This window comes from Equus asinus, chromosome 2 (genome assembly GCF_041296235.1).
Source record: "Equus asinus isolate D_3611 breed Donkey chromosome 2, EquAss-T2T_v2, whole genome shotgun sequence".
Taxonomy (NCBI): domain Eukaryota; kingdom Metazoa; phylum Chordata; class Mammalia; order Perissodactyla; family Equidae; genus Equus; species Equus asinus.
In genome coordinates, this window is record NC_091791.1 from 168099229 (window position 1) to 168127140 (window position 27912).

Below are 27912 nucleotides of genomic sequence, written 5' to 3' on the forward strand. Positions count from 1 at the left end.
GAGTAAAATGGGGCAGTGGAGAAACTGAAAGAAAAAGGGATATGAGGCTGATTGGAGAAGGGTGATCCAGCAAGCAATTGCACTAGTACAAAATTCTTCCTGCGCCCCAGTGCGCTGGGGCAGCTGCCCTTAAACTGACAGAATTTCTGAGCTTCTCCACAGCTAGGGGGTGGGAGGAGTCTCCAAGGCCCCAGGGTCTTCCAGGCTGCGAGGGGATTTTTCCAGAACAGAGCCACCTGAGGGGTGGAGCTGTAGAGGATCAGCCCCTTGGTAGCTCCAGTGCGGCTCTGCTGAACGTACAGATTTAAATATTTATGAGATGGAGAAAAAGTCAAGGTGGATTGAAAGGACAGTTTTAAGAATCTAGCCCAGAGAAAAACCCAGGCAAGTGCAAAAGGATATTCACTAGAGCATATGGGTAAGACTGAAAAACTGGAACCAACTTAAATGGCCACTAACAGAGGACTGATTAGTTAAATAAAGAACTCATCCTTAAAATTAACATGGAATTACATGACGCATTTAAAAAAAGTAGATCTGTACGTAGAAAAGAATTCTGGGGAAAAAGCAAGCTGTAGAATTATATGTGTTCTATGATTCTATTTTTGTAAAACGTAGAACAGAACTATGTCAGAAGGAGCAAGAAAAAATCAGGAAGGGCACGCAAACTGCTAATGGTGTTTACAGAGGGAAGTTGGGGGAAAGATAAATTGCTTTTTTTTTTTTTTTACACTTTGGTATTGTCCGAATTTTTACACAAAGCACACATTAATTTAATAACAAAAGCCAAAAAAAGTGTTTGTCAAAGCATTCCTTTCCATCTCCTTCTTACTGGCTGACTGGACTCACATCCTGACTCTGCCCAGGGCTCCACCCCACACCTCCTGCCCTAGCCCCACTTACAGATGCAGGCAGCAGCCAGCAGGCGGCCGGCAGCATAGGGGGCGAAGCAGCTGGGGAAGAGGGGCTGCACCATGTAGTTGGCAAAGGTGATGGCAATGACGGCCTGGCTGGTGGGCTCGATGATGAGGAGGGAGGTCCAGAGTCGGATGAAGGCAAGAAGTCCCCCGAAGGCCTCGAGGATGTAGGCGTAGCTGGCTCCAGATTTCTTAATGGTGGTGCCCAGTTCCGCGTAACAAAGGGCCCCAAAGACAGAGAAGAGGCCCCCTACGGCCCAGATGATTAGGGAGAGGCCAAAGGAGGCACTGTACATGAGCACGCCCTTGGGGGAGACAAAGATGCCCGAGCCAATCATGTTCCCCACAATCAGGCACACGCCATTGAGCAGTGAGATCTCCTTCTTCAGCTTTACCTGCTCAGCCCCTGGGCTGGCCTCGTCGGCTAATGGGGAGGCATCGCTCTCATGCTGGGAGGCCACTTGATACTTAACACCGTCAACCATGGTGGAGGAAGAGAAGAAAGACTTCACCAGCTTCCTGGCATTGCCCTCTAAGGAAGAAAAATGAAGATATATAACCATCGTTTGGAGGGGTGGTTGGCAATTGCTTAGAACTCTCTCCCACAGGGGCCAGTATGGGCAACCTGTCCACTGCCCACCATTTCAGAGACCTCTCTCTTGCCTCCCACCTCCCATTGACCTCTTCTTCTCCAGCTGGCTCATCAAAATGACCCCAACTTGAATTGTTGAGGAAGGCACTCATTCCCCAAAGAGAAAGCATCTGTTTCCCATTGTTAGGCTGGTGCTGCCCACCTGATTTACAAAACAGAAAACAAAATCCTGGTTTTATCTGAGCCTGCTGTGATATGAGACAGGAATAAGGCCAATTTGGCAGTTCCCAGGTATAACCATAACTATTTGAGCCTACATTTTTTAGCCTTACCCCAAAAAAGTCTGTCTTCCCTCCAATTTCAGTATACCTGTCACCTGTGCTGAGATGCAACCTTAGGAACCAACCTTGCAGGCAGCTAATCTGTGGGTTCTCCTTACCACACTGCTCTGTTCCCGAAGGACTCCAGCTCTGACAAACTTCAAGACTTCAGATCTCTTGCTGGAAACCCCAACCGTTCCCTCTGCTCAGGGAGCATCCCCTAACAACCCTTAGGTGAAATCTCCAGCCCAAGCAGCCCTACCCCACCCTGAAAGAAAACAGGTTAGGCTCCTCTTTTCATTGCTTTTCTGTCCCCAGACAACTTTCCCAGTCCCTAGTACTCCAGGCCTACTGTCATCAAATCCCTCACTTCAGCATAGTTGCATCGCCAAAAACAGTATGAATGAGATAAGGGCAATCCAAATGCACAGCCCAACCTAGAGGTGATTGGAGGCAGCTGATGGCCGCTCCCCACCCAGGAGTTGCTACCAGAGAGACAGCACCCAAAGCCGAGGCAAAGAAACAGCTGAAGTGGGCAGCTGATGCTGGGCACCGCAGAGCAGGAGACAGCTGAGAGGGAGACAGGCAGGGCTGAGGGGGAGGATGGGAAGCACACTCACTCCCTGGCCCTGGGGTCAACAGGTTCCCGAGGTGGCCAGCGGCAGTCACAGGAGACGCAGCCTCCGGGAACTGTGGTCTGACGGCTCTTCCTTTTCAGCCAGCAGTAAAAGGAAAGGCGAGGCAAATGCTTATGAATTTCAGTCAAATCAAGAAGTCAAGAAAGGCGGAGCGGGAGGGAGGAGGACAGGAGGGTTAAGCAACTGTCTGGGTCCAAGGTTCACTGGCCCTTCACATCTGCAAAAGGGGTGGCTAGGAGCCCTTGGCTCAGCACTTTCTGTGATAAGATGACGCTCTCAGGAATCTCCTTTGTCAGCTCTGCTCCAGGACTGAGGGCCCAGAAGAGAGGAGGGTAAGCTGGGTGCAGTTTCTACAGCCTTAGGGAAGCTGTCCTTCAGCAAATTAGCTGAGGACAGGGCGGTGGCTGAGAAAGAATGCACAGCCCTCTCTCTCTGTCCTCCAGGCCCCACCCTAGCCCACTTCTCTCTCCCCCCCAAACAAGAAAGGCAGGAAGGTTGCACACAAAGGCTTGTTCACATGCTGAGATTGGAGGAAGTGTAACTGCTGTCCCTCCACCCCGTGACTGGGCGTCCTGAGACAACTCTGACACTTCCCCACACAGTGTGGGGTGGCTACCCGTAAACTTGGGTCATTACCCCAAGGGTGAGCCTCAAGCTACTTCCAAGGAAACAAGGTTAAGAAATATGACTCAAGCCACTGGCTGCATCCCCATCTGACTTACATGCCCTTTTATCCTTAAGAAAACATACCAGGATCTTTGGGGTAAGCACAAATTACAAGTTCACTCCAATTTCCTAAAAATATGGGGAATAAGATTTCATTGGGCTATCCTGGACAGACAGGCCTAGAACAGACAGAAGAAGTTGAGCAATTTTTGGAAATCACATAGAGTATTCTATCTTAGTCTACTTAAATCTGGTATTCAGGGTCTCTTTTGCCAACAGAAGAAATACACCCTATCCATTCTGAAATCCAACTGTCTCTTCTCACACCCTTACTAACTCTCTTTGGTTATTCTACAACCAGAGAAAGAAGATCTAAAAATCCCTGGGGTGTCCTTATCTCTACCCTACATCCTCCCACTCTAGCCCCTTAAACTTTTTTTAAACCAAGCAAGGGATTCTGGTGCTAGCCTTCCCAGAGATCATGCTTCTCTCAAGCGACTCTCACAAATGTCTGAAATCCATCCAGAGGAGACTGTCCTTTTCTCCCAGCTCCCCCGATACACTCGTATGACGATAATAGCTGTCATTTATTGAGCACTTACCCGGGCCAGACACACAGCTAAGCACCTAAATGCCTTATCTCACTCAGTTCTCCCTGCAGCCCCTTAAGGCAGGCACTAAGTCACGTGCCAGGGTCTGACCTGGGAGGAAGTCAGGGAGGCTCAACCACAGAGCCCAAACTCAGAACCGCACTGTGCTCTCTTCCCAACCTCCCCGGTCTCTAGGCTTTCCTCTCAGACGCAAAAGCACTTCAGATGGCTCCCTAATGAATTACCTGGGGGAGGACGTGATTAGATTAAAAGGAAAGCTGCTGTGTCCTTCCGCCTGAAGCCTGGGCTAAAGGCTTCAGTGGAGCCCATCCATCTCCTTCCTGGCTGTTCCTCCCCTTTCTCATCCCTTTGCAGAGATGAGAGGCGATCACAACGCCTTGGCAGCGCTGCTATTGCTAGGGTGCCCACTTCTAAAGCAAACAAAAACACACGGAAATACATCATCACGCTTGCCCTTTTAAGACCAAATTTACTGGCACCATGGGGTGGGTATGTGTCGTAATGGGATGCAAAGAAAAGGAATGAAGGAGGGATGCAGGAAGGTGAAACCATGAGGGGAAGTGGGGAGAGAAGTGTGCAGGGTTTAGTTCCTGGCTGGTGGTATCTCAAAAATTAAGTCCTCTTCACAGAGTCTTGAGATAAACCCACTGAGGGTGAAGCCCACACTCCAGCAAACAGCATGCCCAAGCGGTCTCACCAGGAAGTGCTGCGAGCGGAAACCTGCTAGCCTAGTCTTCAGTCAGCCCATGCAAACTGGGCAAGAGGAGGCTGTCCTTCACAGAAAAGATGCCCCCTCTTTTCTCCCCACTGCCCAGCACCAGCAGCCATAGGCAGGAAGGCACCATCTTTGGCAGCTCGCACTCCATCCTGAGACCCTGGCTCTCAGAGTAATGCTTCCACCCTTCAGACAGCCTGGGACCAGCAGGACCTCTCCTGAAGGGCTCTCCGCCCCAGGCTTTAAAGGAGAACCTTGCAGAGTCCGGAACCGCGGGAGATAACAGCGTTTCTGATATGCAGCACCCCTGTCTTATTCCTGTCTGAGGTGCATTCATCTCTGAGGACCTAGTGGAGGTTACAGGACACACACTCATCCTACAGACAGCCTGTGGGAGAAGTTTCAGATTCAGGGCTCCAGGGAACACAGGGAGCAGGGCCCCCAGCATGCAGTACCTGGCATAGCAGGCAGTGGAGCTCCTCGCCCTGACTCCACCCGTGAATGGCAACACCAAAACACACTTCCTCCAGGAACCAGCACACAGTTCAGGGTCTTGGCTCCTCAGTCAAGCTCAGGGAGCTAAATGTGAGAAGACGCTTTCTCCCGCAGAGACCCTATGTCCTGCCTTCCTAGCTCCAACTGGTCTGTCCTGCCTTCTCTATCAACAGAAACAAAAAACAAAGACTCTGGTACAGCTAGATTTCCCCATCACCCCAAGCTGGAAGCTCAGCTCCTCCCTCCCCAGTTCTCCACCATTTGTTTTTCTATATTCTACCCTGGCTACAACAGTCCCTTTAAAAAAAAAAAAAAGTGAAACAAGAATTGTTTACTCCTGTGATGAGGGCTTCCATTAAGGTGGGGCTGAAGTCTCTGGGCAGAGGACTCTGCCTAGGGAGGGCTGGGGCTGGGACCAGGAAACAAGAGGCTCTTGGGTCTCTGTTCAGCCAATTTTCAGGACACCCACTCCATCCTCCTCCTGCACTTCCCCTCTCACCCACTGTCCCTGGTCTCCCACCTCTTACCTGTCCCGTGACCTTTGGGCAGGTTCGAGGAGGAGGGGCTACCAGCACGCTTCTGCTGCTGCTGCTGCTGCTGCTGCTGCTGCTGCTGCGAGTGTGGGGGAGAGGCAAGTGCTAGGAAGGGGAACCCGGGTATGGCTCAAGCTGCAGCAGCTGTTGACTCTGAGGAACAGAAAAGGCAGAGGGTGACGGGGACCGAAATGGAAAACAGGAAAACACATGTGTGACTCTAGCCGGCAGTGGGGAGGGGCCAGGGGACGGGCTGAAGCTAGGACTGCCTGGTTAGACCCAGAGGACCTTGACGCCTGCCTTGCCTCCAGGCCCCTTCTCCACTGAGTCTCAGCTCCTCCTCCTCCCTACCTCAGCCCCTGAGCCCCCTCGTGGCCCCACAGTTGCTGAGCACTTAAGCTCTCCCAGCGACTTTCAGTGCCCTCCTGATGCCCTTTACAACTCTCCGCTTCCCCTCATTCTGTTTCCTAGGCATCTCCCACTCACATGTTGTCCTTGGTCCTGCGGAGGCCACAGGATTCATGGTTAGGGCCATGGAACTCTGCGGTCCCATCTCAAGAGTCTCAGTACCATTTCAGTCTCTATGTAAGGCAATGCATGCCCAAGAGGCAATGCATGCCAAGAAAGGCCACTTGGGGAGTACAGCCAAACGCACACGAGAATCCTAAGCAAGCCCACATACGGCTCAGGTCCCCAATTGGTTTAGGTGATGTGTGTGTTGTCAGGTAAGAGCCAGCCAAGGGGACTAGAGCAAGCCTTCGCATCCTGGGCAGGCTGATGCATTGGCACCCCTTCAAACCAGGATTATGTAAATGTCTAGTGGATGTTGACATAGTAGAGGTGGGGGAATATTGATTTTCTCTCGGAATAAGAACGGTAAGCCTCATTCTTTCATTCAAAATTAGAGCTTATTACATGGATTCATTAAATGCAATTTTCTGAAGCTGACAATTTCTTGGTAGGCATATTAAACCATTTAAAATATAGACCATAGCATAAATCTCTCTCAAGGAGTGGCACTTCACAGTGCATGGCGCATTTTCAGAATTCCAGCTGTGACTGCTGCCTTTAAGCAACTACCAGCTGGCTGGTCTGAGGGCTACACCTCATAACTTGTACCTGCACCAGCACACTATAAAATTATTCTAGAGACCGGTGGTCCAGGAAAGCAGTTATCAAGGATTCTGTCAGTGGATGGGAGCCAACCTACTACGTCACCAAGACACACAGACAGACACCAGAACTCACTGGCACCAAATGTCTGAATTACTCTAGAGATAATTTAGTGCCCTTTTAGACCCGGCTGCTGCCCAGCTGGCCTGTCCCTTAATCCTACTCTGGGGTCAGGTCCAAGTTGTAAACGAGGGAAGTCCTAGGAAGACAGCCCTAAAACTGCCCCTGTTGGTGTGGCCCCTGCTCTCTCTCCACTCCAGCCACACTGGCCTCCTTGCTGTGGCCACACAAGCACGCTCCCACCTCAGAGCTTTTGTAATTGCTGTTCCCTCTGCCTGAAACATTCTTCCCCTTGATATTGCTCACTCCTTCACTCACTCCACTCGGGTCTGTGCTTAAACGCCATACTATCAGAGGCCTTCCCCGAGTCTCTGAAGGAGCAACTTCTCCCCTGGGTCAGTCTCCATCTCTTCACCATGCTTGACTCTTCATGGGCACTCACTGCCACTGAGAGTTTGTTTTTTTGTCACCTCCCCCACTAGAATGCAAGCATCCTGGGGAGCTTTATTCACCCTATATCCCCAGTACAGGGCATAGTGAACGGTCAAGAAATGTTTGCTGAAGAATAAATGAATGAACAATTCTGTTCCTCCTAGACTGATTTCCCAGCTAGCTGGGCTCCGGCAACGTCCTTGAACTTGCCCTTCAGGCCCACCTACGCAGTTGCAGCTCTGGCTTCTAAGCAAGGAGTATTTGGAGGTATTCATTCTTTTTGATAGTAATGGGTTGGAGGCGTATATTTTCAGTTTTACTGGGAGGCCTAGAATGGTTTGAAATGGACCTTTGTTTCATTAATGGAAAAACAAAGACAAAAAGGCCCTCACCTAACAAGCTCTTGGCTGCTCCGTCCCACACCCAGGCTCTGGTGACCGGCTTGGGTACAGCGAGAGCAAGGGGCGATGGCCGCGAAGGGGCGACAGGGCAGAAACGGCAGAGGGGGGCGAGCGCTCAGGTTCACGCAAAGGCAGGTGGGTTCAAGAGGAGTGGAACCGCAAACCCTTAAACGTGAACTCTTCCGGGAAAACTACCACCCCCTCAGCTCTGCCCTCCCCGGCGATCTTCGCCCCTTCCCTACACCCCTCTCCGCCCCCGCCCAGGCGGCTCCCGGCGCTCACCTTTGCCCCTCTCTTGCACACTCCCCACTCTCCAACCTCCACCCTCGCTTTCCCAGGCCGGCCCCTTTACGTCGCCTGGCCATTTCCCCTTATTGCCCTCTTTCTCTCGGGCCTCGGTTCAGTGTCTGAGGCCCGAAGATCTCGCCTTCCCAAACCAGACCCAGCCATCGCACGCCCTCAATGCCCCTCTGAAGATCTCGGTCTCCCTTGATGTCCAGGTCAGCCTGCGGAGGCCGAACCGGCTGTGCCTTGGGGGAGCAGGACCCGACCCCACCCGGCGACCCTTCCGTTCCCTCCACCTGGCCAAGCAGCCCCCCCGCCCCTCCTCGCTCCAGAAGTCGCTAGAGGAGGGGGTCGTGCCGGGTGCAGGCGAAAGACGCAAAGGTCCCAGAACCTAGAGGCCCCGCAACGCGCTCCCCTGCCCTCTCCGGCTCAGGCACAGCGGCGCTGCCCCCGGGAAATGAAAACGACCGCGGATACCCTGAGATGCGTCCTCCGCCCCGGGAACGCTCAGCTTCCTCTTCCCTCCCTCCCAATCCAGCTCGAGCTGGTGGCCCGACGGGGGTCTGGGCGAGAGCCCTAAACCCTGGGAAACTCGCCTATAGCCCCGAGACGCACGGCTGAAACTCGGGAGGGACTCTGGACTGCAAAGCCCCAGGAGGGAGGGGGAGAGGGAGCGGCGCCCGCTTGGAGCCAGGGGAGGGGTCTCCCGGAAGGGCGTCTCCTCCACCCGGGGTTCTCAACTCCCCGCCCCCTCGGGGGAGCTGTTGCATCAGCTTCGAGATTTCAAATTAAAGAAGGTGGTCTCCACCGGGTCAGGAAGATGTCGGGCAGCAGAGCCGCCGCCAGGAGGCAGCACCTAACCAAATATGTCCGGGCTGAGTCTTGCCAGGGAGGCTGGAGTCCCCCAGGCACCTTTCGTCTGAAGAGTGTAGTGGCAGCGTGGACCCAACAAAAGAGGGAGTTGCTGGGCTAGTTCAATAAAAGAGATCTGGAAATGCTTCACCACGTTTTAAGACTAAAAGATGACTTGTAAATAATACAATTTCCTTTTGTATACCTTTTGGACAGTCCAGCTTTGGCATTTTTTAAAGCCAACATTGCCACTCCGCAGAGATTCACAAAGAACCACCCACCTTCAAGATGAGTCTGGGTGGAAAGGCATACAGCTTAAGAGACTTCCCAGCTGCCAGGCAAGAAAGAGAGTGTAGGCTGAAGTCATAATTTACCCATCTTGAAGCTATGTCACTTAACACAGGATTTAGCCTATACCCATTTAGCAGGGATTTGACGGCCATGGTAAAAGAAAAGGAATATGTTACGATAAATTAGGTAAGTAATAAGGAAATAATATGCAAAGCAATGTATTGTGTGAGTGGGTGGTTAGCCTTCAATTCACACACTTTTTGCATGGGGGTGACAGTGATTTGGTCCTTGAGCTGTCCTAAGGAGGAAGATAATGAAGGAACATGAAATAAGACACTTCCCAAATAGTTTGCTCTTCCTCAGCCTTAGAATTTGGTCACAAGCATGCAAAAAGGGGAAGAGGTTGCAAAATGAGATGGGTTTTGCTCTCCAGAGTCAGCTTCACTCATGTTCTTTCTCCAACGTCATCATTATTCATTACAACAGTTTAAAAAAGCACCTAATTTCCCAGAGCAGTGCACTTGTACAAAAGTTACTGTATACAGACCTGACAGAAGGATATTGGGATAAACATATTGGACCAAAACCGTAAGTGAATAACAAAGAGCAATATGAAGCATCAGGAATCGGAGCTTCATGTCTTTCCTCTCTTACTTAAACTCCTTTGCCTCTCAAGGGCATCATCGCCTATATTTGGCTTTAACATTTTAACTCCACGCTTTGCCAGATGAAGTCCAAAGGTTGAAACACATCTAGTTAGGGATGATGAAGCTGCTTTCCTGTGGCTCATGAGTCTGATGAAGTCATTGAGGAGTGCTGTCCAAGTGCCAGACCTCTCTTGCAACAGTGTTCCGTGAGGTCCCTGAGAATGCTGATGATGTTAGCTGTCAGCACTAATGCTCTCTCTCAAAATCTTAACCCATATTTCCTGCTATTTACAACCCATGGATTGTCCCCCTGCCACATCACACTAACCACGTCAAAGACTGAACTTGTCTTCCTTCCAAAGACCTTTCTCCTCCCAGATTTCCCAGTTTCCTGATCAAACTTCCCATCCTGCCCCTGAAGTCCTCCAGCTCTGGCTGACTCCCACAGCTATTAAATTATTTCATGTGTTCACTTCTGCATGTGGAGTTCATATTGTCCACATTATTTGTCCACCTTAATGCATGTGCCGTTTTTTATGATTTTGCAAATCAGTAGTGTCCCCTAGTGTGAGAGCTACTAGAAAATAGCAGTGTTGCTGCTTCAGTTCCTTTATACAGTGTTGGTGGTAGTGCCAGGCTATCATCTTTCCTGTCAATCTTGAATGTTGACACTGAGGTTATTTTTCCAATCCTCGGCTTCTACCCTTGATTCCCCAACTGTAAACTATGTAATGGGATCCAGTGCTGTCTACGTCAGCTGTCTATCTCAGAACCAGCCAGAGGCATATGGAGCCAGGTTTGGGAAGATGTCACTCCATTCTTACTGCAGTTGTAAAACAATAAATCCATAGCCATATTTTGGTGCAATTACCTGAAGATTGCACTCTGTACAATGATTCCTTCCTGGACTGTTTTACCTACTTCTTAGGTTTATTATGAAAATAATATGAAATCATTTATATGGAAGTGATTTGTTTTGATAAGTGAAAATGAAGAGTATGAATGTAAGATGGTTAACGGTACTCTTGTTTTATTTCCCTTGCTTAGTTTTTTGGGTCCATCTGCCAGCTTATAGCCAAGGTTCTTTTATTCCCATCCCTCTGGTTCAGCTTTAGCCTATACCATTCTTACTGTTATCTAAACAGCTGCTTTTGCTTCTTAAACCAGGATCCACCCTTCCCCCCTTTCAAAGCACAGCTCAGAGCCACCTCCTGTGGAAAAACTTCCCAGTCTTGCAAAAGGAAATGATAAACTTCCAGATAGGCCATTACACCACTCTCTCAGGTTGCCCTAGTCAGCATGTGTTTAAATGTCTAGCCTGGCACACAGTAATGGGCACTTTTGTAGGAGCTTCCCCATTTATAAAGCACTTTCACTTACATTATCATTCTTAAAATGTTTTTGCAAATGTGATATATTAAGCTTTTCTTTTAATGAAGAAATTAAGGATAAATGACTTCATGAAGGCAATTAAGTGATAAAAAAGAGGGAAGGAGTCCCAGATCTGGGTTTGCCATTTACTAGTACCTACCTCACAAGGTTGTTGCAAGCATTATATTAGACAATGTGCAGTGGTAGCTCTTATAAAAATGGAATCAGATCTTAGCTCCAATACCTCTTCCTCAAGAAAGCCTTCTTTTAAAAAAGTTACAACTGAGGCCTGCCCAGTGGCACAGCAGTTAAGTTCGCAGTTCCAATTTGGCAGCCCGGGATTCACCCGTTGGGATCCCAGGTGCGACATGGCACTGCTTGACAAGCCATGCTGTGGCAGGCGTCCCACATATAAAGTAGACAAAGACAGGCACAGATGTTAGCTCAGGGCCAGTCTTCCTCAGCAAAAAGAGGCGGCGTGGCAGCAGACATTAGCTCAGGACTAATCTTCCTCAAAAATAATTAATTAATTTTAAAAAGTTACAACTATGTACATGATAGATGTTAACTAGACTTATCATGGTGATTATTTCACAAGAGGTGCACATATTGAATAATTATGTTGCACACCTGAAAATAATATATGTCAATTATATCTCAGTAAAAAAATATCTACATTAAAATTACATTTTATAACTACGTTGGTATAAAGATGAATATATTCATTTTTTTTAAAGCCTTGACAGCCTGCTCTAGGTCAGGTTCCATTATACGCCCCCAAACAACGCGTACCTCCCTAAGCAGCTCTAATAACCTGTGCGACTACTCCATTACTGCCTTCCCTCTCTAGCCTGGGTGCCCTCTCAGAATAGTGACCATGTCTGTTTTGCTCTCCACAGAATCTCCCGCGCCTAAGACAGTACTTGGCACATATAAGCTCTTCAGTTTTATTGAATAAATGAGTGAGCACTGAATCCCAAATGTTCACTCACTCTAGATTTGACCCAGGGTGGGAAAAACATGTTAGAGTGACGCAGGAGAAGGCAGAATGACGTAACGTGGACGTTACTCCTCTGAGATAAAAATTACGACAAATTTCAAAGCTGCGGGGAGTTGTGGGAACACTTCAAAATGGTTCAGTCTCGGAGGACACGACTTCCACTGAGAAGGTAACAACCACTGAGGACTCACACACAGAACGACGGTTCCCGGCCAAAAAACCGGGTCCCAGTTGCGTCCCTCTCTGCCGTACGATGACCCAAGATGGCGGGGCCCGTGATTGAAAGCCAGATTCAAGATGGCGGCTTCCGGCTTCCCCCGCAGCGTCGCACGTGGCCAGCGAGGCCACGCCCACTTCCGGCTCCTGGGCCTCAGCATGGCTGCTTTGGGTACTCTGCTCTCGAGTAAGTGGATGTAGGCTCGGTGGGCTCGGGAGCCCGCGGGGGCTGGCCCGGGACCCCTGAGCTGGCTACACGGCCTCCCTCCCAACTCTACTCTGTTTTCCCAGCAGGTGTCCGGAGGCTGCACTGCAGCCCGGCGGCTCGGGCGGGCAGCCAGTGGCGAGTCCAGTGAGTGCCGGTCTGGGGGGAGCCGGGGGGGTGGGGGGGGGGCCAGAAGCTGGGCTGAGTCCTCACTGGACTGTTTTTCTCCACCTAGCCAGGGCCTGGCTGCCAACCCCTCCGGCTACGGGCCCCTGACGGAGCTCCCAGACTGGTCTTACGCGGGTGAGCGCTGATCTGACAGTTAACTCTACGTTGGAGATTTTCAGCCAGAGGGAACGCCCCTGGACGGAGTCGGGGGGTGTGTCCGAGTGGACAGTGTATTGAGCTTTGTATTTGGAGTTGCGGGGAAGAAGTCCTATTGTTTATTTTGTAAATTAAACTACGTCTATGGAAAGTGAGGCTAGACGGGATCTTTTTGGCTTGTGGGGGTAAACAGAAGATAATTCTGACCTGGGGCGCCCCACAGAAAGGAGCGACAAGACTTTTACGTTTCTCAAAGGGGATGTTGTTTTTAAAAAGTTAGGGAGAACCGCCCTTCTGTGTGATGAGAACATTGTTGAGAATTTGGCACCAAATGCAGGGAAAACTCTTTGAAAGGCTGCCTAAGTGAGCGTCTCAGAGGGAGAGGTGGAAGGGTGAGGATTGAGGCTGGTGGGCTCCCTTCAGAGAAGTCTCCTCCCCGTGACTTTAAAAAAAAAAAAGAGAGAAGAAAAGAAATATTAGTCTCAGAAGGGAAGGACCTTAGAAAAGTTGAAGCCACTTCCCACTCCCCATATTGGGAGTCCAGTTTACAGGTGGGAAGATTGAGGCCTGTGATCACTAGCTAGGTAATAGCAAAGCCAGGACTAGAACTGGACGGCCAGGCCCCCTTCAACAGCACAGACACGTGAGTGTTAATACCCTGTTGAATTCTCCAGGAGTATGTTCCTGCTAATCGGATACTTGGTGGCTGAGGAGGATGGTGAAGATTTTTTTCTACTTGTTATTTACTGTAGGAAGCCTAGGATCTCCTTGAACTAGTATGGGTAATTGAAAACACCTTGGAATTGATTCTTTTTTTTTTTTTTAAGATTGGCACCTGAGCTAACAACTGTTGCCAAAAAAATTTTTTTTCTGCTTTTTCTCCCCAAATACCCCCAGCACGTAGTTGTATATTTTAGTTGTGGGTCCTTCTAGTTGTGGCATGTGGGATGCCAACTCAGCGTGGCCTAATGAGCGGTGCCATGTCCTCGCCCAGGATCCGAACCAGTGAAACCCTGGGCCACCAAAGCAGAGCCAGTGAACTTAACCATTTGGCCTGTGGCCGGCTCCTGAAATTGATTCTTAATCTAGGCTTCTCTACTTGGTAGCTTTGTGGTCTTGGACAAGTTACTTAATTGTATCTTTTCAGTTTCCACATCTGTAAAAGAAGAATATCTATCTCCTCTGGGTTTTGTAAGGATAAAATGAAACAACCACTGTAAAGCACCTGACATACACAATATTGGTTCCCTTTCCTGATAAACAGTATTTATGTGTCTTGCCTTCAAATTTTTTATGATTTGCTTGTGTGCTTACACTATGATGAAAACTAGCAATACAGTCCCTGATCCCAAGGAACTTAGTCTAGCTGGGAAGACAAAGCATGGACATTTTAAAAAATCAAATAATAATACTTCAGTGCTCTGCCCTTTTCCTAAAGGATTTGAGATGGCTAAATAAGGCTAGAAACAATAGTACAATAAATGTCCCAAGGCAAATAGATGTATATTAAATGATTAATATGTGCTTTCAGAAAAGAGAGCTGACGGTGGAACTCTAAGAGAAGAGTTTCTGGGACAGGTAGGGCTTGAGGTAGGCCTAAGGATGAAAATTTGCCTGGAAGGAAACGAAAGTCATTTCATTATGGAGTGAAATGGAATTTAGGAAGGACTCAAGGTGAGTAGAGCAGTGATCAGATTGCTCAAGTGGAGGGTTTCTGAAGATAAAACAAGAGATTCAGCATTGCAAAGGACCTTGAATTCCAGGCTAATGAGGGGTAAGTGGAATAGACTAGGTACATGCCAGGAGCTTATTCTTGGTGGTTCTGGCATACCTCCCCCTTGAAGATGAGGGACTCGTTTTAGGAGAATTAAGTTACAGTGGGTGTGAAATGGAAGAGAGGAGCTAGAGATTGCTGCTCCCTCCCACTCCCATCACAGCGCTTTCACAAGGTGCTGCAGGCCATCCCTAACCCTTACCTTCTCTCTCATTTCTATCTGCAGATGGCCGTCCTGCTCCTCCAATGAAAGGCCAGCTTCGAAGACAAGCCCAGAGGGAGAAGTTTGCAGTGAGTGGCTAGAGCCCGAACCAGGGCAACTTGTGTGTAAATGGAGGGGAAGACTTTAAATTGGAATTTGTCTTGAGCTGTGTTGGCACCTAAGCTAACATGTACCCCTCACACCAAGGTTTTAACAGTACTGTGAGAAGGGAGGAAGAGAGTGGGGCACTCCTAGGGCAGGAACCAGTAGTAGACATTCTGCCACACATTTTGCTGCCTTCCTCCTGCTTCCCAACCCAGGACCTTGTCCCACCCCTTCCCCAGTCAGCAGTGTCGTTTTCCAGCTGAAATCTCTGACTTTGATCTGTGAGTGAAAGGATATATGGTGCAGATCTCAAGCCGCAGATGTTATCCACATTGTTTTCCTGTCTGTTTCCCTGTCTGTTTCAGAGACGAGTGGTACTGCTGTCACAGGAAATGGATGCTGGATTACAGGCATGGCAGCTCAGGCAGCAGGAGAAGTTGCAGGAAGAAGAAAGGAAGCAGAAAAACGCTCTTAAACCTAAAGGGACCGCGCTGCAGAGCCCTCAACCAAGTCAGTAAAAAGCAATCCCTGTCTCCCCTCCCCAGCCTCTCTGGCTTTCTTTTCTATCACCTAGATGCCTCATCCCAGCCAGAAGAGAGCCTTTATGTTCCCCATCTGTCTTCAGAGCAAAAGGGCTTGGACAGCAGGAAGAACAGGCTGTAAGATCACTGCGTGCAAGGGTTGGCTCCGAGCCCTCATCCCTGGCTCCATTCCAGTTCAGCGGAATCTTGCTCTGGGATATTTGGTCCCTCCGTTGCAGGCCGCAGGACTGGCCCAACTAGGCGCAGTAGCTGCTCTACGAACATGAAAAAGGGGCAGCAGTTTTCCTGGTTTTAGCCAGGCATTCAAGCCTTGAACAGCCTATACACAGCTCAGGCCGTGTGCAATTATGCATTTAATAAATATTTTGATGAAAAAGTCTTTCCAGCTGAGGTCCATTTCTTGGCAAGCAACTGGTGTCAGTTTTCCTAAATCAGATACATGGCCCAAGGGGATACCACCACTGGGAAGGCTGACATGGGAAGACCGAGACTTGGATGTTGCATGTTGTGCTAAAGAGTTGGATCCTGAGGTTTCCGTGGTTCTGACTGAATTCCAGAAGTTGGTTGGAGAGAACCCAACTCCAGTTTGTGTAGGGGAGCCCTGGAGGTGCTCAGCCCCCAGTCACTGTTAGATAGGTATCTAACATCACCATATACCTCCCACAAACCAGTGAGCTGCCCAGGACCCGGGGAAATCTTTCATTTTATTGATCATGGCTCCTCCCGTGGATTCTGGGGGGAAAGGACCTTTGGTCCCATTACAGTACAGAGCACTGGACTTGTCAACTATTCTTCTGCCACAAACGTGTGTTAGTTCCCAGATCTCTAGGATTTCTGGAGCTGCCTACCTGACCTAATTCTGTCCAGTCTCCTCTACTCCTTCCCTTGCTTTTCTTTCCCTCCCTTCTTCCCCCACTACCTCCTTTCTCTCTCGCTGACCAATGCAATTCTTGGATCTTAGATTTCGCTGATGGTCGAGTTTTCTGTCTCCCACACTCTTCCTGCTTCTGTTGTGCTGTGCTGCTTTTCCAGATCTAGTTCTCAACCTCTTATCTGTCTCCCTTTCCCACCAGGACCCTGCCCTCCCCTGTTCCCCCTGCATATCTCCACCTTTTGTTCTCAGAGTCTAGTCAGGCCCTGAAGGGGGAGACTTTTCTCTTTAAGGAATTGCCTCCTTTTCCAGTGTAGAGAAGGAACTAAACCCCAAAGCCCTAACTCCCAGTCGCTCTTTTCTAACAATTTCACCATACTCGATTTGTCTTTCCGCAGATTGCATGGCCTTGAACCCCTTTCCTCCCCAATTAGTTCTAATTTAAAGAGCAGCCAGATTGCAAATGACAATAACAAAGGGAGCACATTTATCTTTCTACAGGGACGGGAGCCCCAGATCCCGAGTGGTTATGGAGTTTGTTGGTGGCTAGTTGGGTTTTGTTACTGTGTTTTTTGGCAGGGGAGGGATGGAGGTAGTTGTCAAGAATAAGGGACGAAAGTTTCAATTTGGTTGAGCCACAAGTCCCAGCAGACAACCCCCCAACCCAGGTCTCTTGGACATAGAAGACCCACCACTACCATCCCAAACTCTGAACTCCTCTTCACCCCAACCACTGAGCTTCCCAGTACTTCCCACTCCGAGGTGAGACAAACGCTGAATACCAGAGGAATCAAGCCACCCAAAATATGCTTAGGGGGAGAAAGTCTCCCACATCCCGTCCCCTGGGTCCCCCGACAGCCCCCCGCTCTTGGCTGTGGCCTCAACCCCTGCAGATGGCAGCCTCCACCACAGAAAGGCAACTTAGGGGGTTTTTTTACCCAGCTCTTGGCTGTAATTGGATTCAGGCTGAAACAACCACGTCCGCACCGGGAAAGGAGGGCATTGGGGCGGGGGCGGAGGAGAGGCTGTGGGAGAAGGGAGGGACCAGAGGAGAGAGCGAGAGAAGGCTCGCGATCCAGTTCGCCGACTAAGCAGAAGAAAGATCAAAAAACGGAAAAGAAGGGACGAGCGAACAGGCGCCTTCAAGAACAATCCCCTCGTCTCCAAGCGGACAGCGCTCTAGGAATCCAAATTCAGTGCCCACCGAAGACAAAGGCGCCCCGAGGGAGTGGCGGCGCGACCCCAGGGCCCCGCCGCGGAGCCCGCAAGGCCCGGCTGCCCGGACGGTCGCGGACCATGTCTCCCGCGCCACGACCCGCCCGCGGTCTGCTGCTCCCCCTGCTCACGCTCGCCACCGCGCTCGCCTCCCTCAGCTCGGCCCAGAGCAGCTTCAGCCCCGAAGTAAGTGAGCTCCCCGGCCCTGCCCGGAGCCGCGCCGGCCGCAGAGGCGAGCCCGGGGGTCCCCAAGGCGACAGCCCCCATTCGGACAGAGAGGAGGGTTCTCGGGGTTTCGGCTGCTCCCGCCTGCAGGATCCCCCTCCGTTTACTTTCTCTCCTCATCTCCAAACTTCCAAAGTTGATCCAACTTTTGCCTCCTCCAAACAACCCCCCACCCGCCGCCGACTTTCTTTCCCGTTCCTTTCCCTGGAGGAACTTTGCAGCCGGGGCCCACTCCCACCGTCCGCAATTCCCCTGGGCTCTGGGCTCAGCTCGGGAACCGGTTGGGAGCCTGATAAATGTCTGGATTCCGCTCAGACCCTGCGCTGTCCCGGTTTCTTGTCATGTGCGAGAGTTTGTTGTTTCCCCAACTTTCCAGCTCGCCAGCGCTCTCCGCCCGCGCACGCCGGCGCTCGTCGCCCGGGAGGCTCCGGGACTGCGCCCGCTCTGTGCCCCCGGCGCTGCGGCGCCGCTGCCCTCCTCCCGCCAGTGCGGGCCCTCCGCGGACGAAGCCGCGGCCAGGTGGGGTCGGGGGTGCACGGCAGAGGGTGCACGGCACGACCCCGCCTCCCCGAGAGGAGCCCACTGTGTCCCGGCCCGGGCCCTGGCGTCGAGGGTCGCGGCGCTGGCGCCCAGGCTGCGGAGCCCTACACAAAGCTCTCCTTGTGAGCGGGGGCTCGCCCGGGCCGCCGCCTCCTCACCCTGCCCCAGCACCCCCCCGTCGGCGCCTTTAGGCCCTTTTTGTTGTTTTGGTTAATTGTTTTACTGTGTTAACTGCAGGGAGACTGGAGGTGTTGCACGGGGTCGTGGGGAGAGGGCTTGGCCATGTCTCTGCTCACTCTGGCGCCCCCCCCATCCCATTCCTCGACGCTGGCCCACCAGGCCCGGAGGAAGCCGCGTGGGAGTTGTCTGAGGAGGTTTTTCCTCTCTCCCTCTCTTTTATTTTGGGGTGAAGGTGGGAGACGGATTTGATCAGCTTCTTATTTTGGGCCATCCCAACCCACTCAGGCCGGCAAGGGCCTGGGTGCGGTCGGGAGGGGCCGGGAAGGGCCCCGAGGAGAAGGGGGAGGGGATCTGGACTTGGCTTCCTCCGTTCTGGTCCTGGCCCTGGTCCCACCCCCAGAGGAAACATCTCCAGAAAGAACACATTCTCTCTGTCCTGAAGGGATCTGAGGCTGAAAGGAAAAGTGTGGTCCTAGGAATGGGGGTGACCAAGGAGAGTGAAAATCTGCCCTGGGGCTAAGCCTGACATTGTCTAGGAGGAGGGGGCATCTCTTTCCAGGCCTGGAGCCTTCATCTGAGGCCTGAAAGGAGAGCTCCCAACAAAGGACCCTGGGCATCTGGGGGGCTGCCCACTGCCAACTTTGCCTGCCCTGCCTGCCTTCCCTCCCCTGTCCCACTAGGCCCCCTAGGGGAGGGGCGGCTGCCCTGGCTCTGTTTTAAGTGGGTCATGGGCAGTCCCAGTGCCAGAACCACCACTTGCTTCTGGGCCATGGAGGGGTGGGAGGCACAGGGAGGGAGGAGCAGGCCCGGAGGCTCTGATCCAGGGCCTGCTGGAGAGCCAGAGATCCCCTCACCCTCTCCAGGACTCCAAGGCCAGAGGTGGGAGGGGTTCCCCTGACTTTCCCCTAGGAGAATACCTTGTACCACTCAGTTTTCAAGACAAAGCCAGCAGACTGTGTTCTTTGACCCAACATTGTTGCTCCCTCTCTAGGCCAATCTGGAGGAAGAGCTGGGGTGGCCCAGGCCTCAGGCAGCTGGGTCCCCCCACCAGGCCTCCATAGTCCTGCACCAGCTCCAGGACGGCCCTCCTCTCCCCTTGGCCTATCTGGCACTTGGCCCTTCCCCCACCCGGCCGCAGACACAAGAGTCCTCTCTTCTGTGGTTCGGACCTCATAGCCTTCTCTGTGGTTCTTGCCTTGCTCAGAGCCTGCCCCTGTGAGGGAAGAAAGCCTAGGCCTGGGAGGAGGAGAGAGACAGGGGCACTTCCTTCCCAGGCCTTGCGGCTCTCTGGACTCCAGGGAAGTCCCTCTTTTAACTAAGTCTACACTTTTCTCTCTGGGTTGTGGAGTGGAGGTTGTGGGTGTGAATATTTAGACCTGCCTATCTTCTTGAAAGACTCATCAGGGAGAGGGATTTATCCCTGAGCTCCTGGATGTGGATTTTCCCCGTCTGCTGCCCTCCCTTCTGTCATCCTGCCCTAGGAGAATTCCCCTCAGCTTTGCTCCCTGAGGGCTGAGAGGGCCTGACCTCAGTCCTCCTGACTTCTAGCTCCAGCGTTAGGCCACTTCATCTTCCCCAAAGCTGAACCCCCACCAGGGGTCATAAGCCTAGGGTGTGTCTACCCTACAGGTGAGGCTAGGGGCAAAGGGAGTTTCCTTCATACTTGGGCACAGGCCACAGCAGGCCTCCCGCGGGCACTGGCTGTGGCATCAGCCAACACAGGTCAGGGCAAGCCTATAGCTCCCAGAGAGAGCAGCCCAGGCCTAGAGCACCCTGCTCTGCTCCTCTCTAGTATATCAGAGGTTAAACTGAGCTCTTGCCTCTCCCCCTGAGGAGGGGCCCTCAGAGCCGGGTGGTGCTAGGGTTGTTCTGGCCAGGCCTGTTGGCTAAGGAAAGGCTGGGTTGTTTACATCTTGGGCCCTAATTCCGTCAGCCTTGGGGGATCACTTCCCAGAACCATGTTGCAATTCTTGCCCCTGCGGGCTCAGGTCCCCAGTCAGCTGCTCCTGAATCACCCCCAGCCCCAATGCAAGAGCACTGCTTCACACCAGGGCCTAGAGGTGAAGGACCACGTGGAGATCCATCCTAGTGACCTGGGGTAGGGGGTGCAGCACCCGACAGCAGCCTCCTCTGCTGGGCCCCTCTGCACTGCAAGCTCCCATCCCCAGTGACCTGCAGCCCCACTCTGGACTCCTTAAGAAGACAAAGCTAGAGCAGGGAGCAAAGCTGTCTGGGTCATTCTCCCCATAGAGGAATCCAAGCATTTTCATATTCCATATATAACTTGGCTCATTTTACTTTTCAGCCTGTAGGAAAATACTCCATTGTTCTTAGAGTAAAGGCTGCCTTTTTCCTCAGTAGGGCTTTGCAGTGTATGTACCTTTCAATCATATGCCTAAAACCTAACGTTAAGGCAGCATACCAGCCTTTATATTATGAACAATTCACAACATACTGGAAATAAAATAGTCACCAAGTCTCCACCACCACTCCCATCTCCCACTCCCTCTATTGAGAACCTTAAATGGGCCTTTAGGTGCCAAGCCCTAAGTCAGATGCTGCGTGGATGGGGACAACAGCAGGATCCGGGCTCTGGGGCTGGATCACAACCCCACCACCTCCAAAGGCCCCAGCTTCTCCCATCAGCAGCCAGCCTCAGCCCTAGCTCCTTTTCTGCCCTCCTTCCTAAAAAGATCTCAGTATGAGGGTCCTGGAGGCATGGCATCCCTGTCCCAGGAGAGCCTCGTGCCAGGCTCAAAAATGGAGCCCCCTCAGCCCTTCCCCCCTCCACCCATCATAGGCACAACCCGTTTTTAGGTGGGACCTGCTGTATTCACAAGAACACTAATACAGAGGAGGAAAGTGCTGGAAGGAATCTCACCTCTGAGAAAACATTCTAGAACTCAATTAAACCACCAGGGCTCTCATCCTCAAGAGAGTTACAGCCAAACTCCGGAGCTGCGGCTCCCCACCCCTGTTTGAGTTTACAGCCCCAGGAGGACAAGCCATACTGGGGCCCAGCCAGAGTACGGGTCCAGCCTGGGAGTTCCTCCAGACTCACTGCCAGAGCCAGGCTGGGAGCTCATTGCTCTTTCCTCCCAAGCCAAGGGTGTATGCCAGACACCATGGAGCAGGCAGAGGCTCCCCTTGGGCCACGTGGGGATGCTCTAAGCCACATCCCTTTCCCTACAGGCCTGGCTGCAGCAGTATGGCTACCTGCCCCCTGGGGACCTGCGTACCCACACACAGCGCTCGCCCCAGTCACTCTCAGCTGCCATCGCTGCCATGCAGAGGTTCTACGGTCTGCAAGTAACGGGCAAAGCTGATGCAGACACCATGAAGTAAGTGCTAGACCCTGGCAGGAATTCTGCCTAGCACCTACTAACATAACACCAAGCACCAGAGAGGTTTCTACCTGAATGTGTGACTCCTGCCCCCATACCCTGTCCCCACATGCTGATCCTGGCCCTCTCCTATTCACCCTGACCTCATAACCTTGGCCCTTCCCTATACTGACCCTGGGACCAGACATTCCGCCTCTCCTCTGAATCTCTTTCTCTGTCTCGCACTATCCTGACGGCAATCTTCACACCCCAACCCACCCCAGGGCCATGAGGCGCCCCCGCTGTGGTGTTCCAGACAAGTTTGGGGCTGAGATCAAGGCCAATGTTCGAAGGAAGCGCTATGCCATCCAGGGCCTCAAATGGCAGCATAACGAGATCACTTTCTGGTGAGTCCAACAGGCAAGTGGCCTTTCTCACATCAGGTTACCCTTCCCTATCAGCTGTGCTTACAGAGACTCAGAGGCCTCCTGCCCTACTCACGTCTGTTCCTGGAATGCCTCCTTGGGAGTGGGGAGGAAACTGGCTATAATCCTAGAGAGAGGTGCAGCTTGCGGGGGGTACACCCAAGGGCGAGAAAGCCTGAGGGTTCCCTAAGCCCTCAGTTCTTGGGGCAGAGGCATGATGAGGCAGCAGGAAGAGCCAGCTCAGGCAAAGGTGGCTGGGTGGTTCAGTCAGACCTGGGAGAGTGCAGGAAAGGAGAATTTTGCCCCTTGTCATCCTAACACACTGTCATCCTCTCCCCATGTGTTTGGACCTTAGCATCCAGAATTACACCCCCAAGGTGGGTGAGTATGCCACATTCGAGGCCATCCGCAAAGCATTCCGCGTGTGGGAGAGTGCCACACCACTGCGTTTCCGAGAGGTACCCTATGCCTACATCCGCGAGGGCCATGAGAAACAGGCTGACATCATGATCTTCTTCGCTGAGGGCTTCCATGGTGACAGCACGCCCTTTGATGGCGAGGGTGGCTTCCTTGCGCACGCCTACTTCCCAGGCCCCAACATTGGAGGCGACACCCACTTTGACTCTGCCGAGCCCTGGACTGTCCGGAATGAGGATCTGAATGGTGAGCGAGGTAGCCCTGGGACTCTTATTCCAGGGAAGGTCAACAATCATTTGTATGGGGTTCTCCTGCCTCCTCCCAAAACCTCAAACCTCAAAATCTCAGGGCTATAAGGGACCACAAAGATCTCATGCTCTGACTTCTAACCAAAAGCAGGAATCCTGTTTTGAGCTATTTATATATGGTTCTGTCTCTCACCCAATAATTGACTTCTCAGGCAAAGACTTCAAAGTATCCACATCACCCACTTTTCTAAGCAAGTGTCATGTCTAGCTCCTGGGAGAAACTGAGGCCCAGATAGGGCCTCAGCTTCCCTTAACACAAGTCTTCTTTGGCTTGGGATCTGGCCCCAGAGCACTCTCACCTCTGCCCAGAAGAGGTTGCTAACTGGCTTTGTGGCTTTTTGGGTGGAAAACATGGCAGGCAGGCTTGAGTATGAAATTGAAGCCTCTGGTGGGGAAGCTGGGAGTCTGAGGGAAGGGACCCAGGCTGCCATCATAACCATCCATCCCTCCAGGGAATGACATCTTTCTTGTGGCTGTGCATGAGCTGGGCCATGCCCTGGGCCTCGAGCATTCCAATGATCCCTCAGCCATCATGGCGCCCTTTTACCAGTGGATGGACACAGAGAACTTCGTGCTGCCCGATGATGACCGCCGGGGCATCCAGCAACTTTACGGCAAGTAATCTATGCCCACCTCTGCTTCTTTCTCTCTGCTCCTTGTCCCTTTCTGGTCTCTCTGGCCTGTGCATTTCTTCCCTTCCCCCATGCCGTACAGTTTGCTAGCATCCCCCTCCTGACCCTGCCTCCATTTGCTCCCACTTGATCCCACCTTTTCTGTCCTTTCCTAGCTGACTGCACAGCCTCCCCCAAAGGTCCATCCACACCTTTCCAAGGGTATTGTCTGCCCCTCTCTGTCTGTCCTTTCCTGTCCCTCTGCCACCAAGCCTGAAGTGCCCCTTGTGTTCTCTGCCCCAGGGAGTGAGTCAGGGTCCCCCACCAAGATGCCCCCTCAACCCAGGACTACCTCCAGGCCCTCTGTCCCTGATAAGCCCAAAAACCCCACCTATGGGCCCAACATCTGTGACGGGAACTTTGACACCGTGGCCGTGCTCCGAGGGGAGATGTTTGTCTTCAAGGTGAGAGGAAGAAATGGGCTGATTTGGGGGACAAAGGGGCTCTATGACTGGGAGGCTGGGTGGAAACAGCAACAAGACTAAAAAATAAAATTGAGGCAGTGAGGGTGCTTTGAAGACTCAGCCAGAGGACTAAGTTACAAGACATAATGTACTCTTCCTGCCTCAACTGCCTCCCAGGAGCGCTGGTTCTGGCGGGTGAGGAATAACCAAGTGATGGATGGATACCCGATGCCCATCGGCCAGTTCTGGCGGGGCCTGCCTGCATCCATCAACACTGCCTATGAGAGGAAGGATGGCAAGTTTGTCTTCTTCAAAGGTAACCAGGCATTCTGCCTCCATCTTTGGGTTTGGGGAGGGTCTCCCTGGAAGAGCCGATTCTCTTGACTCCGCCAAAAACCCTAGAGCCCAAGTGGAACCCAGATCCCGCCCTTCTCTCTCCTCCCCAGGGGATAAGCACTGGGTGTTCGATGAAGCTTCCCTGGAACCTGGCTACCCCAAGCACATCAAGGAGCTGGGCCGAGGACTGCCTACTGACAAGATTGATGCTGCTCTTTTCTGGATGCCCAATGGAAAGACTTACTTCTTCCGGGGAAACAAGTATGACTTCAACCCCTTGACCCCAGGGCTCCCTTCTCAGACAGCACCACCAGATTCCCTCACTTCTGGAGGAAGCCCCACTTCACCCCTGCGATATTTCCCTGGAGAAGGAGCTAGCTGAGCTTCTACTGTTGCCTAGCAAGAGACAGCCTCCACTGGGTGCTGAGTGAGTGGGATGTGACCGGGTCACCATTTCAGACCTGGTCATTTGACGCCTCCTGCCCCAAGCACCGTGCCTCCGCCCCAGCAGCCAGGCACTGTCATTAAGAGCCGCTGGCTCCTTGTAGCCTGGGCCCTCCCTCCCACCCCCACCTTCCGCTGCTGTCAGCTGCAGGCCCTCATTACTCAAAACCCTGTCCCCACACCCTGTCCACAGCCACCCTTTGCTCACTGGTGGAGTCAGTCCCGGGTCCTGCTACCCTCTGACGACATGCCCAGTGTCCAACCCCTTCCCTTCCCCTCCTCTTCCCCAGGTATTACCGTTTCAACGAGGAGCTCAGGGCAGTGGACAGCGAGTACCCTAAAAACATCAAGGTCTGGGAAGGAATCCCTGAGTCTCCCAGAGGGTCATTCATGGGCAGTGATGAAGGTGAGAGGGGCAAGGGAGGAGTCCTTGAGGGGAGGATGGGAAGAGGGAGTTACCAGTGAGCAGGAGGAAAGATGGATTGAATCATGTGGAAAATAATGGTGACGATAATAAGAGTGGAGCCCTGACCACGTGCCAGTCACTGGGCTTAGTGCTCTCCATGCATCAGACCCTTTCGTCCCCACCACTCTTCGAAGCAACCTGGTACTAGAATTGCCCCATTTTACAGCTGAGGAAACTGAGGCTCAGCAAGGTTAGGAGACTAACTCAACTGGCTCACACACTGAGATTGTCCTTCTGCTCTCCTCCTCTCTTTGGGTCTTCTCCTGGATGCTGTCCCACCTCTTGTCTTCCTTGGTGACCTCTGCAGTCTTCACTTACTTCTACAAGGGGAACAAATACTGGAAATTCAACAACCAGAAGCTGAAGGTAGAGCCGGGCTACCCCAAGTCAGCCCTGCGGGACTGGATGGGCTGCCCATCAGGGGGCCGGCCGGATGAGGGGACTGAGGAGGAGACGGAGGTGATCATCATCGAGGTGGATGAGGAGGGCAGCGGGGCAGTGAGCGCGGCTGCCGTGGTGCTACCTGTGCTGCTGCTGCTCCTGGTGCTGGCGGTGGGCCTCGCGGTCTTCTTCTTCAGACGTCATGGGACCCCCAAGCGACTGCTCTATTGCCAGCGTTCCCTGCTGGACAAGGTCTGACCCCCACCGCTGCCCGCCCACTCCTACCACGAGGACTTTGCCTCTGAAGGCCAGTGGCAGCAGGTGGTGGTGGGTGGGCTGCTCCCACCCGTCCCGAGCTCCCTCTCCCCCACCCCTGCCTTCCTTCTTCTCTGTCCCGTGACTGGCCTCTCCCACCCTCAACCCTACCATTGCTTCATCCCTAGATGGGTCCCCTGGGGGCTGAGCAGGGGCCGCCCCTTCCAGCCCCTGCCCCTTAGGGGCCCCTGTAGCTTGGTGTATGTCCTGCCCCATCTGAATGTCTTGGCTCTGCACTTGAAGGCAGGACCCTCAGACCTCGCTGGTAAAGGTCAAATGGGGTCATCTGCTCCTTTTCCATTCCGTGACATACCTTTAACCTCTGAACTCTGACCTCAGGAGGCTCTGGGCACTCCAGCCCCACAAGCCCCCAGGTGTACCCAATTGGCAGCCTCCCACCACTCTTTCTGGCTAAAAGGAGTTTAATTTTGTTGTGGGGGGAGACCCTGAGAGAGTGTGAGGGGGTGGGGGCTGTATAGCCACCCAAGACCTTGGGAGGAAAGCTCAGAGAGGGTCAGTCCTCTCCACAAAGATCTGCCTCTGCCCCGCCTGCCCCCGAGAACTTCCAGGGAAGGAGCCTGAGCCGTTAAGGACTAAACTGGGGTTGGAGAAACCCTTGACAGCCCCACCATCCCAAATGTTAGCCTTGGATGGGGATGTCGAGGTTGGAATAGCTGAGGCCAGGGGTGCAGCTAGTGGGGTGTGGTGGGACCAAAGACAGAGAATCGGTCCGAAACCCTGGGAGTAAGCTTGAAGGCCACAAAGAACTTGCCCAAATGCAGGCAGCTGGGGCAGGGACCCAGGGGCAGAGCAGTCGGAGGGGACAGGACAGGACCAAAAGGTTAACAAGGGAGGTGCAGTAGGAGTGGATGGCTGGGGGCCGGGCAGGCAGGCCAGCAGGGACGATACAGGGTGGGCTGTGGTACCCGGGGCCGGGGGATGGGGCACTTTTATTGGAGCTCTCAGGAAGGGCCCGAGAAAGGCACACCTGCTCCTCTTTGGTGCCCTTCCTCCGACTAGGCAGCATGGAAGGGAAGGGTGGGGAGCTCAGAGAAAAGAGCGGAGATGGCACACATCCAGGGACTGGTGACTCGGGCCCTTAATGAGAGTGGCCAGCTAGTTAGGGAGCCAAGGAAGCTCCCAGCGGCCAGCAGCACTCAGTCAGCCTGCCTCAGCCAGCCTCAGTGAGGGGGCCAGCTGGCTGGGTGTCTCTTGGTCAGGTTAGCCCCTCATTTCCTGATGCCCCCACCCCTCAGCCCATCCTACCGGTGTCCTGCCCCCTTGCCTTACCCAGCCCACCCATTTTGAAGTCTCCTTCGGCCGCTGAAGGTGGTCATGGTACTGGGGACTTGGGAGAGTGAGATACCCTGTAGGGGGAGTGAGAGGAGAAGGATGTCAGGGGTGGGGGGGCAAGGGGGGTGGGAGAAAATGGGGTGAACGGTGCTGGCAGTTCGGCTAAATTTGTCTTGTTTGGGTTTTTTTGTTTTGTTTAATGTATATTTTTATTATAATTATTATATATGAATTCCCTTCAAATCGTTCCTTTTTGTTAACAAGGGGCATGGGGAGGGGTGGGGGTGGGGGGCAGAGGCGTCCGACCCCAGGAACCTGCAGGGCGGGGCTGGGTCAGTGCCCTCTAAGGACATTATTGACCTTGTTCAACCTTTCCACAAAGAATAAACGGTGTTTCACATTCTTTGTGTGGCTGCAGTTGTCTTATAAGGGTGAATGGGATGTGGCGGAGAGGGGAATGGAAAGGGGGAGGGTGTGCGTCATGAGCAGTGTTTTCCATGGTGGGGGTTGGGGTTTTTCATAAAGGAGTAGGTTTATTCTTAGTGGATGAAAGGGAATCGGGGGGCCAGAGTTGGGAAGGAGGGCACAGTCCATGGGGCCAGGGGAGTGGTCCACAGAGCCCAGCTGCTCTCTCCCAACCTGGCCTAAGAGGCTACCTCTGAGGCCCTGGGCTGCAACGGCAAGAGGAAGTAGTCAAGCTGAAGCCTCTTGGAAAATCTTCCTAAATTGCA

At 52.7% G+C, this 27912-nt stretch overlaps 3 protein-coding genes across 15 annotated transcripts in view; 2 read left to right on the forward strand and 1 right to left on the reverse strand.

Annotated features, from left to right (window-relative positions):
* The window catches only part of SLC7A7 (solute carrier family 7 member 7), a 32454-nt gene extending 24001 nt beyond the window's left edge, over positions 1 to 8453 (reverse strand). The window contains exons 1-3 of one of the 7 annotated variants that reach the window (XM_070504037.1): positions 8316 to 8453; positions 5482 to 5640; positions 904 to 1449 (exon numbers count right to left, since the gene is read on the reverse strand). In XM_070504037.1, the coding sequence (XP_070360138.1) occupies positions 904 to 1402 (499 nt within the window). In that variant the 5' untranslated portion in view covers positions 1403 to 1449; positions 5482 to 5640; positions 8316 to 8453. Of the gene's footprint in view, positions 1 to 903; positions 1450 to 1948; positions 2363 to 2449; positions 2540 to 3968; positions 4155 to 4914; positions 5118 to 5481; positions 5818 to 7544; positions 7687 to 8315 lie in introns of those variants that run through there. The other 6 variants (XM_070504036.1, XM_070504039.1, XM_070504034.1 and 3 more) reach the window with 6 other exon arrangements.
* Positions 8454 to 12104: 3651 nt separating this feature from the next.
* MRPL52 (mitochondrial ribosomal protein L52) lies at positions 12105 to 15743 on the forward strand. 6 transcript variants are annotated; one of them, XM_044765305.2, is made up of 6 exons: positions 12105 to 12402; positions 12507 to 12567; positions 12656 to 12723; positions 14745 to 14809; positions 15191 to 15335; positions 15451 to 15743. In XM_044765305.2, exons 1-6 carry the CDS (start codon positions 12297 to 12299, stop codon positions 15486 to 15488), a joined length of 483 nt encoding a protein of 160 aa, XP_044621240.2. In that variant the 5' UTR covers positions 12105 to 12296; the 3' UTR covers positions 15489 to 15743. The 6 variants fall into 6 exon arrangements, with proteins under 6 accessions (XP_044621240.2, XP_044621242.2, XP_044621245.1 ...); XM_044765306.2 differs by having other exon boundaries at positions 12107 to 12402; positions 12510 to 12567; XM_044765307.2 differs by having other exon boundaries at positions 15191 to 15478.
* Positions 15744 to 17247: 1504 nt separating this feature from the next.
* MMP14 (matrix metallopeptidase 14) lies at positions 17248 to 27587 on the forward strand. 2 transcript variants are annotated; one of them, XM_014856339.3, is made up of 10 exons: positions 17248 to 17639; positions 21591 to 21739; positions 22006 to 22128; positions 22502 to 22809; positions 23324 to 23485; positions 23786 to 23946; positions 24124 to 24262; positions 24393 to 24543; positions 25017 to 25132; positions 25500 to 27587. In XM_014856339.3, the coding sequence occupies exons 1-10, from the start codon at positions 17535 to 17537 to the stop codon at positions 25829 to 25831; spliced, it is 1746 nt and encodes a 581-aa protein (XP_014711825.1). In that variant the 5' UTR covers positions 17248 to 17534; the 3' UTR covers positions 25832 to 27587. The 2 variants fall into 2 exon arrangements, with proteins under 2 accessions (XP_014711825.1, XP_070360134.1); XM_070504033.1 differs by having other exon boundaries at positions 17266 to 17639; positions 23324 to 23489; positions 23790 to 23946; positions 25500 to 27586.
* Positions 27588 to 27912: the final 325 nt, after the last annotated feature.